Consider the following 19,456-nt stretch of genomic DNA (forward strand, 5'->3'; position numbering starts at 1 on the left):
GGCATACCAATCTTCTGGTTATGGAGACCTCTTTCTGACTTCCTTCTTTGTCTGGACCTGAACACGACCTTCTTCTGACGACTTGAGAGGCTATCCATTCACCCTCTACATAAGTTCCTAAAATTCTTTTGCTTCAAACACATGGCTCTGGTTGGAAGCAAACACATATCTTAAACATTATATAAACCTGATTGCAGCCTCTGCTTTCCTTAGCTACCACTATCAACATGTCTTTCCTATTGTCCCAGTTTTTCCTTTGCTCTCCAACTCTTGTCCTGACTCATCTCTTTTGTATTTTTTTAGTTTTCATTTATTTATACTGTTAGAGCTGAGGTGTCTAACTCTGCCACTAAGGCTGGAGTTCAATTGTGTAATCATAGCTCACTGCAGCCACAAACTCCTAGGCTCAAGCAATCCTCCCACCTCAGCCTCCTGAGTAGTTGGGGCTACAGGTGTGTGTCACCATGTCTGGCTCTTCTTTTGCTCTTGCTGTTATTATAATCCAAAAAATTTTTTTCAAATAGAATCATGGTGCTAGATTTAATTCCCACCTCACATGCTCTTCTTACAATGTGACTGTCACTCTATCATCATCAGATGGAATCTATCCCCTACCCCTTTATGCCTGTCTCAAACAATAGAGTATGATGAGAGGGTGTTGTGACTTTACAGTAAAAGTCATAAAAGGAAATACAGCTTCAGCCTAGCTATCTTTTTGTAACTCAGATGTGATACTGTGAAAAAGCCTAGGCAATACGTATGGAGAAGCCACCAGGAGATACTCTGGCAGACAGCCCCAGCTGAGGTTCTAGCCAATGGGCAGCATCATCAGCTTGACATAAGTCAGGAAGGCTTTGACATGACTCTACACAAACTGCCGTTTAACTATAACATAAAAGAAACATCCCCTATTCCCCATCCAAGAAAAAAACCCTGCCTACTTAATCTCAGTTAACCACCAGATTCATTAAAGATATTAAGAATAAATGATCGAGTTTTTTCACTACCAAGTTTGAGTTGGTTTGTCTGCATACACGGAAAACTGGAACAACCATAAATAGCTTAATATTTGGAGGTATCTAAATTAGAGACTTGCAAACTATGGCTAAAACAGGATTGCTGCCTGTTTTGGTAAAGAAACTTTTATTGGAATACAGCCATGCTCATTCATTTACATGTTGCCAGTGGTTGCTTTCATGCAAGTGTCAGAATTGAATAGTTATGACAGAGGCTAAAATACTTACTACATGATCCCTTGCGGAAAAAACAATTGCTAAACACTATGTAATAGACAAATGGATGACTTTTCTTTTTTTACTTTTGACAGTAGCTATTTACCATTCTGGAACCTAAAGTACTTGTATCCTATCCAGTTATGTAAAATTTTACTTTTATTTGCACACTAAAGGCAAAGCTACACACACACAGACACACACATACACACATATTTAGGTAAAGCTTTCATTAAATTACAACACACCACAGAGATTCTAAATACCATATATGTAATTTTTCATAATGCTAATGTTGAACTGAGGTGCCAAAAAGCAAACACACTCACTGATCCAACCAGGAAGTGTGACACATCATAATAAATGTTTTCTTTTTCTTTTTGCAATAAATAAAAAGATGGCTGATACAATCAGAAACTCCTTGTGCAGAAGCTTACATTGGGTAGGATTTTGATGAGAATAAAGCAAAGTCTTTCTAAGGTTTTTAAGTAATGACAAATATTCTTAAAAACCAATAGCTTAAAAATCAATAGCTAAATAACCAATTATTAAAAGCCAATAGCTAAATTGAATCAACTTGATGACAAAGTGCCCACAATTGAATGGGTTTGCTTTATGGATTCTAAATGGTTCTTTATAAACAAACAAACAAGAAACAAGACCAGAAAAAAAAAAAACTTTGTCAATGTACTCCCACTTGATTTCTTTTATTACTCTTCGTATTATTAAAAAAAAAAAAAAAATTGGCCAGGCATGGTGGCTCACGCCTGTAATCCCAGCACCTTGGGAGGCCAAGAAGGGAAGATCACTTGAGGTTAGGAGTTCGTGACTAGCCTGACCAATATGGTGAAATTTCCTCTCTACCAAAAAATACAAAAATTCGCTGAGTGTGGTGGCGAATGCCTATAGTCCCAGCTACTCGAGAGGCTGAGGCAGGAGAATTGCTTGAACCCGGGATGTAGAGGTTGTGATGAGCCAACATCGTGCCACTGCACTCCAGCCTAGCAAGACTCTGTTTCAAAAACAAATAAATAAATAAATGTTGGCAGGATACAACTGAGAAAAACTAACTGACCATCCCTCATTAATTGCAAGTTTGATGGAAGATACTACCTTTTACCTTTTTGAATAAAGGGAATAATAGTGAACAGAAGTTACCAATGAGTTTCATACCATGACAAATAATGCATTATATCATTATTCAAGTTATAGTTATTAGATTAGTTTTTTAATACAAAGGCATATAATCTGGTTAGAATCTTGGACTACCCTGAAGAAAGAAACTGATTTTACCTATTCTTGCTAGAGCAAGGCACTTTTTAAAGATCCATTCATCTCTCAGGATGGTGAGTACTTCCTCCTGACTAGGACATGAAAATTCACACACACTAGTATGTATCAATAACTGAAAATAATAAGAAAGTAGACACTAAATCACCAACATATTTTTTCTATATTATTTAGCAAATGAGAGATTTATGCTTCTACTAGTAGAGAGATAACTATGATTTCTGTCCCATTTCTTATATTCATGGTCTTCTGTGAAGCAAATTCTTTAAGATGGAAATGTCAATAACTTAGAAATAAATTTTAAGCTTTCTCTTTTTGGATGAGGCTAAAATATAATATTTAGATGATGGCATACTGAAATGTTTAAAAAAGCTATATAAATTAAAACAATACTTTTATTGATGTTTAGGAAATTGACAACTTTGTATGAAAAGCTATGACCTCTGAACCCTGGACTACACTAACTTATTTTTAAGTAACACTGTATACTGATCTAAAATGTCTTAGTAATATAGGGAGAAGCATGCATTTATGCGCCATGAACAAATCCCTTTTAGGTGACTGGATTTTTTTTTTTTTTGAAATGAGTCTGGCTATGTTGGCCAGAGTGGTCTTGAACTCCTAGTCTCAAGCAGTCTTCCCATATCTGCTCCTAAAGTGTTGGGATTACAGCTAGGAGCCACTGTGCCCAGCCTAGATTTTTAATTGTCAAAATTACTATACTAAAGATCACCTTAGTTGCCTAAAAGAACTAAAGCACTTTTCCAAAGCAATAATTCCAAGGAGATCATACATATCCTGCAAAACTCTAATCTCTTTCAATGTAGGTAATGTTGTATCTTTAGTTGATAATTCTGTATATTCATATTGAAAAATTAACATCAGACTGCACAAAAAACAGGCTGTTTTTCTTTTATATTTAAGACTTGGGCTTTGTTATTCCAGAGAATTTTGTCATTGTCTAGATAGCATTACAAGAGCAAGCATGAATAGAAAAACCAAAGTTGAAATGATTTCTCATGCAAATCCAAAATTATCTACTATAAATTTTACACGAAGAGATCAAAGATGTTACTTTCCAATTACCCACAGAGCTTTTCTTTCTGGCAAAATAATAGCGTGATTTTTATTAACAAAATGTAAACCAACAAAAAGACTTGCTCCTTGGCCTTATCTTCTCTTACCAGCTTCCATGCAGGTGAAAACCACAATAAATATGTGAAGAACATAAACTGTAGGCGGACACATTAGAGCCTTTTAATAGTTCCAGGGTCTTAGATGCAAAGATGAATATTTACACTAAAACCCTTAGGAGTGTTTGAGGGTTCTGCAAAATGAAAGGAACTAGCTTGAGTAATGTAGCAGACATGGTGATAGCAGTTAGCAACCAAAATTGGGGTTAGTGCTAAGGAGGATTATGGGAAGATTAGGTTTAGGTGTTTTGCTGCCTAACCAGAGACAGCAAGGCAAAGGCCCTGGGAGGAATCAAAACGCCACTCAAACTCTAGCTCTGATTCTTACAGATTTCTTTATCTGAGTCAATTTTCCTAATGCAGAACTGGGTTTCTTTATCTGTAAATTTAAGAACATCTACCTGCAAGAGTTACAAATTCCCATAATCTTTACAAGCCTCTACCATAAAACTTCTGAACCACTTTATCACAGCTTTTTGTTCTCTGTCTCTTCCATTTAAATGAATCACTAGAGGACAGAAGCTATATCTCACGACTAGGAAATACTGAGTACTCAATGTTGACTAAATGAAACATTTCATCAAAGGAGTTATTTTATACCCTTTACATTAAGTTTAACAAATGCTAGTTAACAATATTTGTGTCCCTGTCTACCTTCTTCATAGGAAAAGATCATTTCAGTTGCTCTAGACCTTCATGGCACTATATCTACTATTTTCTTCCAACAAATATTTTCTACCCTGGACTATATTTTGTGCATATATCTTGTTTTCCCATCCAGAGTGAAGATATCTTAAGGCTAGAACTCCTATTCTGCATCTTAGTTTCATTGCTTCAGTATCTCATATATTACAACAATATTTGTAGATTTAAGAATGAGTATGAATTAATAGATAGATAAAAGAAAAATAAATAACCTCGAGTTCCATAAGCCAGACTCAAATCCCTATTTCAGTGAAGGGTGAGAATTATTTTTTTCCCACAAACTTTTCTACTTAATAAGCAGTGTGGAAGAAAGCATTATTTTCTTTCTAGCTTTACCTAATTCTACTAGAGAGCTGTCAGAGAAATAGAAAGTATGGCAAAAAATAAAGTAAGTTCCAATGGCACAATAAAAATAGAACTCAATCCTAAGAATATCACTCAAAACCTTACAATTACATGGAAATTAAACACCCAGCTCCTGAATTCCTTTGGGTAAATAATGAAATTAAGGCAGAAATCAATAAATTCTTTGAAACTAATGAGTACAAAGGTACAACATACCACAACCTCTGCACAGCTAAGGCAGTTTTAAGAGGGAAGTTTATAACACTAAAGGCCTACATCGAAAAGTGAAGAAGATACCAAATTAACAACCTAACATCACAATTAGAGAAACTAGAGAAACAAGAGGAAACCAGCCCAAAGCTGGGAGAAGACAAGAAATAAAGAAAATCAAAGATGAACTGAAGGAAAGTGATATGTAAAAAAAAACATATAAAAGATCAGCAAATCCAGGAGTTGGCTTTTTGAAAAAATTAATAGATAAAACACTAGCTAGACTAAGAAAGAAAAAAGAGAGATGTTTCAAATAAACACGAACAGAAATAATAAACGGGATATGACTACTGACCCCACAGAAATACACAAAACCCTCAGAGACTACTATGAACACCTTTATGTACACAAGCTAGAAAACCTAGAAAAGGTGGATAAATTCATGGAAACATACACTCTTCCAAGATTGAACAAGGAAGAAATTGAATCCCTGAAAAAACTAATAACAAGTTCCCAAATTGAATCGGTGATAAAAAGTCTAGCAACCCCAAAAAGCCCATGACCAGGCAAATTCACAGCTGAATTCTACCAGATGTATAAAGATGAGCTGGCATCGTTCCTACTGAAACTCTTCTAAAAAACTTGAGGTGGAGGCACTTCTCCCCAACTCATTCTATGAGTCCAGCATCATCTTGATACCTAAAGCTGGCAGAGATAAAAAGTAAATATATATATATATACACACACATACACCACACACACACACACACACACACTTCAGGTCAATATCCTTGAGGAACATAGATGCCAAAGTCCTCAACAAAATACTAGCAAACTTAACCCAGCAGCACATCAAAAAGCTAATCTACCATAATCAAATAGGCTTTCTCCCTGAAGTACAGGGTTGGTTCAACATACACAAATCAATAAATGTGACTCATCACATAAAGAGACCAAAGACAAAACTGCATGATTATTTTGATGGATACAAAAAAGACTTTCAATAAAATTTAACCTCACTTCATGTAAAAAAAACTCTCAACAAACTAGGCATTAAAGGAACATACTTCAAAATAATTAAGAGCTATGTATGACAAATCCATACCCAACATCATACTGAATGGACAAAACTGGAAGAATTACCCTTGAGAACCAAAACAAGACAAGGATGGCCTCTCTCACGACTCCTATCCAACACAGCACTGGAAATCCTGGCCAGAGCAATCAGGTAGGAGAAAGAAATAAAAGGCATCTAAATCAGAAGAGAAGAATTCAAACTATCCCTATTTGTAGATGATATGATCCTGTATCTAGAAAACCCCATAGTCTCTGCCCAAAAGCTCCTAGATCGAACAGCAACTTCAGCAAAACTTCAAGATACTAAATTAATGTACAAAAATCAATAGTATTCCTACACACAAACAATATCCAAGCTGAGAGCCAAATGAAGAATGCAATCCCATTCACAACAGTCAAGAAAAGAATAAAATAACTGGAAATACATTTAACCAGGAGATGAAAGATATCTACAAGAATTACAAAACACTGTGCAAGTAAAATATAGATGAGACAAATGAAAAAACACTCCATGCTCATAGAATTAATGTTGTTAAAATGGCCAGACTGCCCAAAGCAATTGATAGATTCAATGCTATTCCTATCAACTATCAATGACACTCTTCACAGAATTATTTTAAAAAATTTTTTTAATTCATATGACCAGGTGTGATGGCTCATACCTGTAATCCTAGCAATTCGGGAGGCCTAGGTGGGAAGATAGTTCACTTGAGGCCAGGAGTTTGAGACCAGCCTGGGCAACATGGCAAAACCCTGTCTCTATTAAAAATACAAAAATTAGCTGGGCGAGGTGGCTCATGCCTGTAGTCCCAGCTACTCAGGAGGCTGAGGTGGGAGAATCACTTGAACCTGAGAGGCAGAGTTTACAGTGAGCGGAGATCATGCCACTGCACTCCAGCTTGGGCAACAGAGTGAGAGACCTTGTCTCAAAAAATATAATAAAACATAAAAATAATAAAATTCATATGGAACCAGAAAAGAACCCAAATAGCCAAAGCAATCCTAAGCAAAAAGAACAAAGCTGGAGGTATCACATTACCCAAAATCAAACTGCCAGGCTGCAGTAACCAAAACAGCACGGTACTGGTACAAAAACAGACATATAAACCAATGAAACAGAATAGAAAGCCTAGAAATAGTGCTTCACCCCCACAACCATCTGATCTTCAACAAAATAAACAAAAATGAGCCATGGGGAAAGGACTCCCTATTCAATAAATGGTACTGGGATAAGTAGCTAGCTATATGCAGAAGACTGAAATTGGACATTTTCCTTAGATCAAATAGAAAAATCAACTCAAGATGTATTAAAGACTTAAATGTAAAATCTAAAGTGATAGAAAAACCCCAGGAGATAACAGGAAATACCATTCTGGAAATAGGATCTGACAAAGATTTCATGACAAAGATGCCAAAAGCAATTGCAATAAAAACAAAAATCGACAAACGGGACCTAATTAAACTAAAGAGCTTCTGTATAGCAAAAGAAACTGTCAACAGAGTAAACAGACAATCTACAGAATGGAAGAATATATTTGCAAACTATTAATTCGATGAAGTTCTGCTATCTAGAATCTATAAGGAACTTAAATTTACAACCAAGAAACAACCTCATTAACAAATGGACAAAGAGCATGAACAATTTTCAAAAGAAGACACACAAATGGCCAACAAGCATAGGAAAAAATGCTCAACATCACTAATCTCATTATACAAATGCAAATCCAAACCACAATGAGATACCACCTCACACTGGCCAGAATGGCTATTATTAACAAGTCACTCTTTGGGAGGCCGAGGCAGGTGGATCACAAGGTCAAGAGATCGAGACCATCCTGGCCAACATGGTGAAACCCCGTCTCCGCTAAAAACACAAAAAATTAGCTGGGCATGGTGGCATGCACCTGAGGTCCCAGCTACTTGGGAGACTGTGGCAGGAGAATTGCTTGAACCTGGGAGGCAGAGGTTGCAGTGAGCTGAGATCACCCCACTGCACTCCAGCCTGATGACAGAGCGAGACTCCATCTCAAAAAAAAAAGGTCAAAAAATAACAGATGCTGGCAAGGTTGTGGAGAAAAAGAAATGCTTATACATTGTTGGTAGGAGTGTAAACTAGTTCAGCCATGGTGGAAAGCAGTTTGGTGATTTCTTAAATAATTTAAAACATAATTACAATTAGACCCAGCAACCCCTTTTTTGAGTATATCTCCAAAGGAACATAAATCCTTCTACCATAAAGGCACATGCATCCATTATGTTAATCGCAGTACAATTCACAATAGCAAAGACATGGAATCAACCTAATGCCCCTCAATGGTAGACTGAATAAAGAAAATGTGGTACATATACACCATGGAATACTAATGTAAACATTAAAAAAGAACAAGATCATGTCCTTTGCAGCAATGTGGATGAAGGTGGGGGCCATTATCCTAAGCGAACTTACACAGGGATGGAAAATCAAATACTGCATATTTTCACTTACAAATGGGAGCTAAATATTGATTACATATGAACACAAAGAAGGGAACAACAGACACCAGGGCCTATTTGAGATTAGAAGGTGGGAGAAGTGTGAGGATTGAAAAACTATCTCTTGGGTACTACGCTTATTACCTGGGTGATGAAATAAACTGGACCCCAAACCCTGCAACATGCATTTACCTATATAACAAACCTTCAAATGTACCACTAAACCTAATAAAAGGGTTTTTAATTAAAAAAATAATAATAATAAAATAAGGCCCAAATGGGTCAGTATCATTACTGCTACACATTCTGCATTCTGACCTTCACCTTTAGGTTTGGCCAGGCATCAGCTGTTAGTTTGAGGGTGATTGATTTGAGCAATCACGTAAGTATAAAATATTGTTAAGGCTACCCCACAAACTCAGTCATAACAAAAGTAAAGCAAACTAGAGACTGGTTGTACACTGGAAGACTGGCATAGACTCTACCCATGGGATTAATATGCTCTCTGCCCTCAAATTTAAACCTGTACCAATATCACAACATAAAGTTGGATACACAGTCAGTCCGACTCAATAGAGCTTTTTAAAATGTTCTTAACTCTCATTAGAAACTGAAGTAGCTCACTAATTTAATGATGACTCTGAATGCAATTATGATAATTAAAATAGCAGCTTAATTTTATGCTGTCTCTGGGAAATGCGCAGCCCAATGGTTGCACATTCAAACTCTGAGCTACACTGGTTAATACCTTTGATTTGTATCACAAAGTAGTTAAATGTAATAAAGTTCAATTAGTAAAACTTATTGATTATGTGCATTCAAGTTGTTACTATGTATTTTGGAATGTGTTAGTTTTTACTATTAAAATAATTCCTAGCAAGATCTTCTTAGAAACAAAAATAATACAGTACTATTTGTTAGGTTTAATGTGAAACTGTGCTAGTTGCTAGAATAAAGATGTATGAAATTAAGGTGTATCCTTCATCAAGAAGCTGAAAATTTCATGGGGTTGAGAAGCAGGAGGATAATACAATTTCAGTGAGTGCTAGGAATGAGTTTATGCAGAAGCCTAGAAGTAGGAATCAACTAACTAAGAATATGAATGGATTTGTTCATGTTTGTGTGCACCCAGGCACATATGCATTGGCACACAACATGTGCATTCTTTTGTGCATTAGTATGTGAAGTGTGGGATGGGGTGAGGTATAATGGAGGAATATTCCAGGCAAAAGAACATACACACCTTGCTTTCAATCCTCAAGTGAAGTAATTGGGCAGGAGTTGAGAAGAAATGTGTAAGACTGGCAAAAATGATGGGCAAGGGCTAGATCACTAAAGAGTTCTGATGCTGTGGTAGAAGTTACTAAGAAATTATTTTAGGCAGAGAGGAAAATGGGTCCTTGGAAAGTTTTTATTTTTAAAGATGTTTCTTGTTTAGCTGTAAAGCCCTAGCTTAGAGCCTGGTGGCAACCCTTGATATGCAAATGCAGGCAATTAGAAACTGGGTCCACCCAAACATGGCAATTCCCGTGGCCTTCTTGTCCTTGCCCCACGTGTGCCTGGCAACATAGCTGCCCCCACGTATCCCCACCTATGTAGAACATCACTGTGCCCTGCATTTGCATTAAAAGTCTAGGGTGGGAGGGCTAGCTTTTTTTGCAGGCTACGTGAATAACATGCCTGGTCAAACCAATTCCCCAAGCCCTGTGCCAAGCAGACACCACTTCCTCCAGCCTGTATATATACCTGGCTGGTTTCCGTCCAATTTGGAGTGTCCTCTTTTGGCTTTGGAGACCCACTCCCTCTGTCACTGTACGGGAGAGCTTCTTCTTCCTTCTGCCTTCTTTCTTGCCTATTAAAGTCTCCACTCCTTAAAATCACTATATGTGTGTCCATGTCTTTTTATCTAAACTAGCATAAGCACCAAGAACCCTGGTGTTCCTCCACTCATTGGAGGCCAATGGATTTTGGAATTCATAAAAGAAAAATGCAAGTGTAAATCTTAATTCAAATATTTGTCTCAGTTTGGGTTTTGTTTTTACCACGAACTCAGTAGAAACACTGTCTCCTGACTGCAAGAAATGTACTATTTACATGTTTTGTTTCACATTTCATGTCTATTGCTATTAAATATCAACCCCTTCACTTTTCCATATTGGAGACAAAACTCTCTTAACTGTCTGCATGTTTTTATAGATACTCATTTGACATTCTGTCATATTTTATCATTGTTAACTCTTTTGTAATATTTAAGATTTCTACCTTTAAGAATCATTTTTTTGCAGTTGAAATATTTTGTTATGTGAGCTTATGTCTACTCAATTCCTAAGAATCACATAAAAACGAGGAGCAAAAACTCTCCATGAACTCACACCCCACACACGAAGACACAGATGACAGATGTTTCCAGAAGTGTGGCGGCTGCAGGCAAAGCTACTGGGAATTTTAATTTAATTTTTAAATTTCATCCAGATGTCTGTTGTATCATAAATACTGCTTAGGTGTTCAGTTTTCATGTACTTTATAGATGTAAAATCTCCGGTAAAGAAAGACAGTGAAATACACACTATATACACATACTCACATGCATATGCATTGAAGGAGTTCAGCAAATGCCACCCCAAAATATGTTCCTTTGGTATGCTGATTACTTCAGAAAGGCAACTGGGGGACAGCAAATGCAGGGGTGGGGGTGCTTTCTCTGAACTCCTCTTATCTGCCTAGGGATAGATCTTCCAAAAGGAACTCAGTTGTCATTAAGGCTCTACCAAGACATTTCATCAACCAGGAGAGGTCGCAAGAGTGGGGACTGTAAGTCAGCATCACACCCGGACAGACTTTGTCACAGGTTATTACCTATTCTTTTGAGGGCCCATTTATTTTCTCTCCAACATCATTTACCCTCTCCAAAGTTGCTTACATCCCTGCTTCACTCTCCCCTGTAAAGAGGATCTATAAGTTTCTAAATTCCACTGAAAGTTTTCCCTCCCTACAGGATACATACATGTGCACATACATAGGTAAGGAACCCAGTTGTTCTAAAATTTTTGTGTGATTCATGGAGCAGTTATATATATAATATATCTAGGTCAAAACTTTTATTAGCCAAATATCATTATCAAATAGAATCAGTCAAATATCATTCATCATAATTTCCTCATGCACAACAAAGAACATAATATATTATTTTGTTACTTTTATGTCATTCCTAATGTGAAATTTATCATCACTGATTCATGTACAAAGATCCTAGAACCACAATATTCAAATAGGGGTTAGCTTTTTCCCCCACTTCTGAATTTCCCTTCTCTTTTTCAATCTCTAAAGATCTGCTACCAGCACACTCTGCTAGCACTTATCACATATCTTGAGAAGGGAACACTTGATAAAATCTCTTTCTTTGACCAATCTGAAGCATGTCATGAGCCAGTACTAAGAAAAGAAAAAGCACTCTAGGCACAAATGGTCTCACAATGGTGCTTCAACTCCTGTGCCAAGATGTATGCAGTGGGTCTTTTATCATGACAGTTATTGTTCCGGGGATGCTTTGTGAGGGAGAATGGGTAGGAAAAGAAAGACCCCAGGAGTTAGCACAATTTCCACATTGATAAGAGGGGCATTTGTAAACCACTGCAGCAGATCTATAAGAGCTGATGGAAATGTGCCCTTTTCAAATAACTTTATATTGCCTCATAAACTTCAACAGAGGTATAGATTCATAACCCACAAAAGCATTTGTCTATCTTAAAAGACAATGTGCATCACTTATTATGAAGATGTGGAATAATAGAATATGTCAGGAACAGGCATTAAAGATAGAATCCTGCATAAAAATCAATATATGTGTATATTTGTATTCATGTATAATGTAACCTATATACAAATATATGAGATATATGTCTTTCTGAAATCAAGCCCAACTTGTATTTTGTTATAATTTTTAATATTTGTTACATTTGTTTGAACTCTAAGTCAAGAAAAGCAAACTCTTCCCACCTTCCTTAGTAAAACAGACACAAAAGCTAATTTACACTTGTACTCCACAGGAAACTATTTGCTTGTTTCCTGAAGGATACTGAGGTTGCTTTTTCCTTACAAATTGTTGTTCTACCACATTTATCATTTGTTCACTATTGTCATAATTTGGCTTCTATCTAAATCAAAATTTTTAAAAATGTGCACCTAGATTTGTCTGCATTAGGCCTGAGGTAAACAGCTGGTTCAGAAGGGTAATGTGCAGGAAACAAAAGAATCCTGATTTGTGATCTTAAAATTGACTGACTTTGCTGTGAGGCTTTGTTCCCAGGTGTATTTGTTTTCAGTCACTGGCCATCATTTTCCATCAGATATCTTCTTTATCATTGGAAAAGTATCATCATTACTCTAAGTCTCTGAACAAATAATGTGCATTCCAATAAACACTTAGAGTCAATTATGAATCAAGAGCAAATAAAAGTTCCTTTGCATTCATAGACCTTCTTAACAATACATTCAAAAGTATTTTACTCTTGGTATCTTTAAGTCTGATGAGTACATCTCTGGGTTATAATTTTAAAATTAAAAGAGGAAAAGGGAAACTGGATACAAAGAAGACTGAGTCATGAGTGAAAAGTGAAAATTTAAATTGTAATTAGTAGCTTTATCTGATGAATACATTTGCAATTCAGTGAGACTTGATAAAGAGAATTATGTAATAGAACCAGTGAGAAATGTTCTCAGACTTTACCAATTAGATGACTAAGGTAAATCCATATACTCAATAGGCTAATTAACTCCTGATTGATAGTCACTGAAGGGCCATTAGAAATGTCAAGTGTTCTGTACTTGTAGGACTAGAGAATCTCAAAAACCCAAAACAACAACAACAATCTCCTTTAGGGGTTAGACTTGATGACCTGTAATAAAACTTGCAACTCTGAAATTTGATGAGCAATATCACAGAATCCCCTGTTTTAATGAGAACCACTGTTCTTTCATGAAACCATCTATACACAAATACAAAAGTCTAAAAGTTTACCATCCTTCAATCCAAGAACAGAAACACAAAGCTGATTGTTCCAAGTTTTAAAACTCTTGACTTATCATCTTTTATATAAAAAGTACTCTGTAAATTAAAACATAAGCAAAATAATTAATCAAGGGAGTACTCAAGAGGCATGCCACCTAGCAATGAGAGAAGGTAAAGAAAGAAAAATTCCCTTTAGCAAGAATATGATAGGGCAGCTAGAAAGGAATTGGTTCTTATGGAACTTTATAGGCAGGAGGAAGAAAAGTAAAAGACTTTTCAGAGTTTTAGAACTACAGTACAAGAAATAACAATGGAAAAACAAGGTGTGCCTCTGATGGAAAATATTGCAGGAAAGCGGTAGAACAGAAGTTTGGAAAGGTAGGTTGTGATCATGGGGTCCAGCACAGAGGTACATTAAAGATTTCTGAATGGGTAAGAGATGTGGTTTATGTACTGTGGAGTATAACTGGAGAGTAAAATGAAGATATGGTTGTCAAGACACAGGTGTAGAGGCAGTTAGACCTGCATAAAGGCTAGGCCAAATGTATGTGAAAGACATAGATCTACAAAGCCAGAATGTGGGTAGTAACAACATGTAAAAGCATGAAGCATTCCAGGAATCGGAGGGAAGTGGGCTCTAGCAATTGAATAGAAGTGAGAACTTAGGAGAGGAAAAGACAACTAGAAAGCATTCAAATCTGGCCAATTCATATAATTAGATTTTTTATTAAAATGATTTGATAAATTAGTAAAATGTGATTTCATGTGTCTCTATCTTTTATATATGGACAAGCCTACAAATCACAAAACATTCTATTGCATTACCAGAAAAATTGTATTTTTTTATTATTAAAAAATGCATGATCTTTGATTCTAGAGTCTTATCTACCTCTTCTTCTCCTTCTGCCGAGTATTTAACTATTCTACAAAATTAACTCAGAGTCCTTTTTTTTTCTGAGATGGGGTCTCACTTATTTTGCCCAGTCCAGTCTCAAAGTTCCAGATGCAAGGGATTGTTTGTGCCTCAGCCTTCCAAGTAGGTGGGGCTATAGCCACATGCCACTGTGCCAGGCTCAGACTCATTTTGTTTCAGAGTGGTACTAATCAGTATGAGGAAGCACATAGTAATAAAAAGAACATGTAATTGCTTTAAGAAAACTCAAATTTGTTAGCCTAGATGCCTCAGGTTTATATTGCAATACGAATAGAATAAGGGTCTGTGAAATGGGTGTCTTTTCTCATAGGCAGTTTTGTGTAAATTCAGTTTAAAGAGAATTTGGCTCAAAATATCTGATGAGTGTGCTGGAACTCTTAGTCTCTCAACCTATATAACTTGCTTGTTTGTTTTGTTTTGTTTTTTCCTGATACAGGTCCTCATGGATTAGGAAAGCAAGGTCTTTCCTAATGTCCATCGCTTCCTTCTTTTGGCTTTAGAATATTTGCACCAACTTTACAGGCTTTACTATCTCTTCTGCCCTTTTGAAATTTTCTCTAGCTCCAGCTTAGAAGGGTGTTTCATCATCTCAACACTATTCCCACTGTTAGGTAAATTCTGGCATGTTTATGTTGTCTTCAAAAGACCAATGCAAAGTTTGTTAACATTTCAGCTTCTAAAAGGACAGAGCCTGGAAGACTGCCACCTTTCAAAGTCGTAAAAGAAAATAAAATTTAAGGACCCTCTAAATTTATTAAGCCAAGGGTAGTGGGGGGGCAGGTTAAGCACTGGAGACTGAGTCACATAGCATGTTTGCAATTTCTGCTTCTTTAGGGTTAACTTTCTTCCTCATTGTTCTTGTTCTGTAAATGACTAGGAGAGACTAGATACCAGACTGCCTCCGCCTTCCAATTACTGATATTTGTTATAGATTAACTGCATCCTTTATTGTCCTGTACCCAAGACTAGATGGTGCAAAGACCCCATAAGAATTATATCCTTAGTATAAAATGTTAAATATACCTTTCCCAAAAGAATAAGACCACCCCAACCAATGGCAGATTATTGTTAACTAAGCATTAAGCCTTATATAGAAAGAGGTGTTGAAATTCTATTAAACTTCCCTAAACTTTGTTGATAAAAATGATACTAAACTTCTACACTTTGGAATACTGACTTCCATTCTTTCGAATCTGTGTTTTCTGGGCAGCCACCCTCCAACTTTACACTTGGATAAACTCTCTTTAAACTAAATTCTGACCCTTTGGATTATTCTAGGTTGACACATTCTAGTCTCTAAGTTAAGAGATGAAGGTATGTGGTCACAACTCATTTACTTAACAGAGACAACACACTTGGGGGCTTTTCTTAACCCAAGTTAGCAGCTCTACCTACCATACATATATTTTTAAATGATGTGCATCCTTAATGAAACAAATATTTTCATATTTTAAAAAAGTCAAGATAACCCAACATGAATTCTTGATTACAAAAGTCTAAAAGTAGAAAAAATTGGAAGCAAGGAAAAATGTCACTTTAACCCTTTACATCAAACTCATGTCTTTGTTCTTCCTACCTACTACCTTCTTTGCATCGAAAGTCTTCAGGATTTTTCTGCACTTCTCTATGCCAGATGCTGCTTTGGTGATCCCCCACTCATTCTCTTTCAGTCCTCAAAATAAAGCAGTTAGTCTTAGATGATTAGAGAAAAGACCAGTACTTTCCCTAAAAGGTTTTACATCTCAGTTAACACAATGGCACAATCCAGCTCTTGCTCTGGATAACAAAGAAGTGAGTATGACAAGCCTGTCTTTTTTTCCTCTTTAGTATGTGGTGGCACAAACTTGGCTATATCAGAGAACCAAACCAAAGGAGTGAAATAAGCCTCAGTCATTCAACAGACATTTTACTCAGCATTTACCCCATGCCAGACCAGGTGCCAGCATACAAAGATGAGACATGTGTTCAGGCTGAGGGAGGACACAGGGTTCTTAGGGAGGGCAGCATGATGCATCTACCAGTAATACCTGGGTAAAGAAAATACAAAATGCCATAGGAACTCAGAACGTCATTATCCCTTACAGATTCACTTGCAGCATCCCCAATCCTTGGAAGAGCTGATACGTGTCCAGTAGATGTTACACTGTGTAATAAGGTTGTTGTAATCTATTCTATTTGTTCACTGTTTATTTTCTATTTTCATCAGTCATACCCAGAAGATTCTCTTTTAGTTAAGACACTATCATTGGTGATGATATGAACGTTTTCTCACCATTGCCATTCACATGGACTGGAAAACAATTGATGTGTAACAGTTTCTGTGTTCTAGAAAGTGATTTATTAGGGGTATATCCATGAATCACACAGGAATATTTTCTCTGTAGATTTTGAAAACCAGTGGTCTTATATTTAAAATGTCAGCTTAAGGAAACTTCACTAGCTTCCCCTATTATGAATAAGCTGGTCGTTGGCAGGAGCTATCCCAAGGGGCCATTCAGGGGCCATTATTTCACCGTGAAGACTCTGTTAAAAAGAGTAATTGGTATCAATAACACTTACCTGTGTTTGCAGAGGGAAGGTTACCCAGCCATAACAAGCTCAGTATCACACAGCCACTACTTAAAATAATGCAGTATTTGGAATTTATGAGAATAAAGCCTGTCTGTAATAATGCCCTTATTGGGGCCTTCTCGATTAATTTAGCATACTTTGTTGTGTACTCACAGTTAAATCAAATCTGCCATGCAGTTATAAGCTAAGGTGCTGCACACAAGATGCAAATACTGCACACTGAAAAGGTTCGTTTCTCAAAAAGAGTTATGGGGTACATGGCTTCAAATGCCTTTTATGACTATTCCTCTGAAACAGCCACAGGACTCTTGCAAAATGCAAAATCTGGAATATAATTAGTGATTATCTTAATCTCATAGGGGTTTGGAAAAATGAGAGGAAACAATTACCATTATACAGAAAGATGGCTCAAGCATGAATCAATGTGGCAGACACATAAGTAAACAGACAAGGGGCTAGACAAGGGAGGGAACCCCCAGTGACCACGAGGAGGACAACAACAACAAAGATCATTGCTTAACCTGTTTTGTCAGAGCTGGTATTGATGGTATTGGTAGTGATGGAGGTGAAGGTAGTCTTTGCGCTGTCCTTGGCAGTTACAGATTTCTGCTTATTTTTCATGGCTTCCAGTGCTTTGAGCTTCTTGGCATGTTTCGTGCCTTTGTAGTGGGCCGCAGCCTGGCTCTACAAAGGAGAACAAAATGAACCATGCAATCAGGCTCATTTCTAAACTGGCATTCTCTGTATTACTGCAAATACAGACTCCCTTTCAATAACAGGTACCATTCGAGCTAATTCTGGCCATGGCCAAACAGTGGGGTTCTATTTAGAATGATGCTAGAAAGCAATAGGAATCCAGTTCTAAAACCTCAGGATAGAAGGAAGAAATACTCTATTGTTTATCTTAAGAGAAATGTAGCTGAACACTGACACGTCAACAACATTTTCTTTGTGGGAGTGGGGGAAAAAAAATAAGAATTTACTCCTGTATCGTCTTTGTTCTGCCACAGAAGATGCTGGGCTCCCAAAGATTAACAAGAGCCCTAGAAAAGAGTAGCTTTCACCTTCTAGGCTTGGAAAATGCATTTTCTCTTTCTACAGTGTGTCTTATAATACAGTCCTCAACAGGTGTCTACAAGGAAAGGTTCACAAAACAGGGGACGTAAGCACCCTGGAGACTGAAATTGAAGCTTTAGAGTTCAAAAGCAAATGCATTGCTTAAGTTCAAATGGAACATACAGAAGCTGGGCAATTTCAGATTCTTTCTCCTCGCTTCTTACTGAGGGTAGTCTGAGAAGTTCAACTTAGTGTCATTTTTTCAGCACATGGATCTTTCACGCCCCAGTCCATTGTCAGGAGGTTCCAGTGTGTTTGGACTACCTAATGGGGACAATCCAATTCTTTTGCTTGTGCCTTCTGATATATATATATATATATAGTTTAGAGTGATATGCATTTTCTCATGTTTTATTTTCTTAAGAGCATTTGTGTGTGTGTGTGTGTGTGTGTGTGTGTAGGGGAGCAGTATAGTGAAATACATTGGTTGCCGGGCGTGGTGGCTCATGCCTGTAATCCAAGCACTTTGGGAGGCTGAGGTGGGTGGATCACGAGGTCAAGAGATCAAGACCATCCGGGCCAACATGGTGAAACCCCATCTCTACTAAAAATACAAAATTTAGCTGGGTATGGTGGTGCACATCTGTAGTCCCAGCTATTCAGGAGGCTGAGGCAGGAGAATCACTTGAACCCGGGAGACGGAGGTTGCAGTGAGCCGAGATCACGCCACTGCACTCCAGCCTGGCGACAGAGCAAGACTCCATCTCAAAAAAAAAAAAAAGAAATGCATAGAAGATAGAAAATCATATTTAAATAAGTGTATGTTTATTAATGTTTATTTATTGGGGGAGAAAAGACTTTGCAGTTGGTGGGTAGGGTAAGGGTGACCAGGAAGATTCTTAAATTAGGTTTTCCAGGTCTTAACCTTTCCAAATGTCCCCCACAAAAGGATATCTCAGTAGAGGATTATTCCTGTTAGATTATCCATTACTTCCCATTGCTTGTTTAAACTAAGTACTTCACTTTGCCAAAAAATAATAATCACATTGTCCTCTTCATTACAGCAACTGTGATAACTAGGGTGTTGCAATATCATCTATTTTAACAAATAATTAAATAGTCCACATCTTCATTTGCATCATTCTAGCAAGATATCCTCAAAGGACTAGGTACCCTTATTGAAAGAACACTGGACAAGGAAATTATATATTAGAAACAGTTTGAACAGAGAGCACACTCATGCATCAGTTACAAGTTTTCCAACAACACATAACATCAAAAGACATAGTGTGAGCCAAAATATGAGGTAAAGACATGCTATAGTTAATTGAGGAACCAGTGATAGATTGGATTAAGTTGATTC

General features: G+C 37.0%; 1 protein-coding gene across 1 annotated transcript in view; it reads right to left on the minus strand.

Moving 5' to 3' along the window:
- The window catches only part of LOC105505784 (zinc finger protein 385D), a 357,162-nt gene that overhangs the window by 67,348 nt on the left and 270,358 nt on the right, over positions 1 to 19,456 (minus strand). Inside the window, exon 4 of the mRNA XM_011933741.1 lies at positions 17,559 to 17,721. Within this exon, the coding sequence (XP_011789131.1) occupies positions 17,559 to 17,721 (163 nt within the window). The remainder of the gene's footprint in view (positions 1 to 17,558; positions 17,722 to 19,456) is intronic.

The sequence above is a fragment of the Colobus angolensis genome, unplaced genomic scaffold, assembly GCF_000951035.1.
Source record: "Colobus angolensis palliatus isolate OR3802 unplaced genomic scaffold, Cang.pa_1.0 Scaffold129, whole genome shotgun sequence".
Classification (NCBI taxonomy): Eukaryota; Metazoa; Chordata; class Mammalia; order Primates; family Cercopithecidae; genus Colobus; species Colobus angolensis.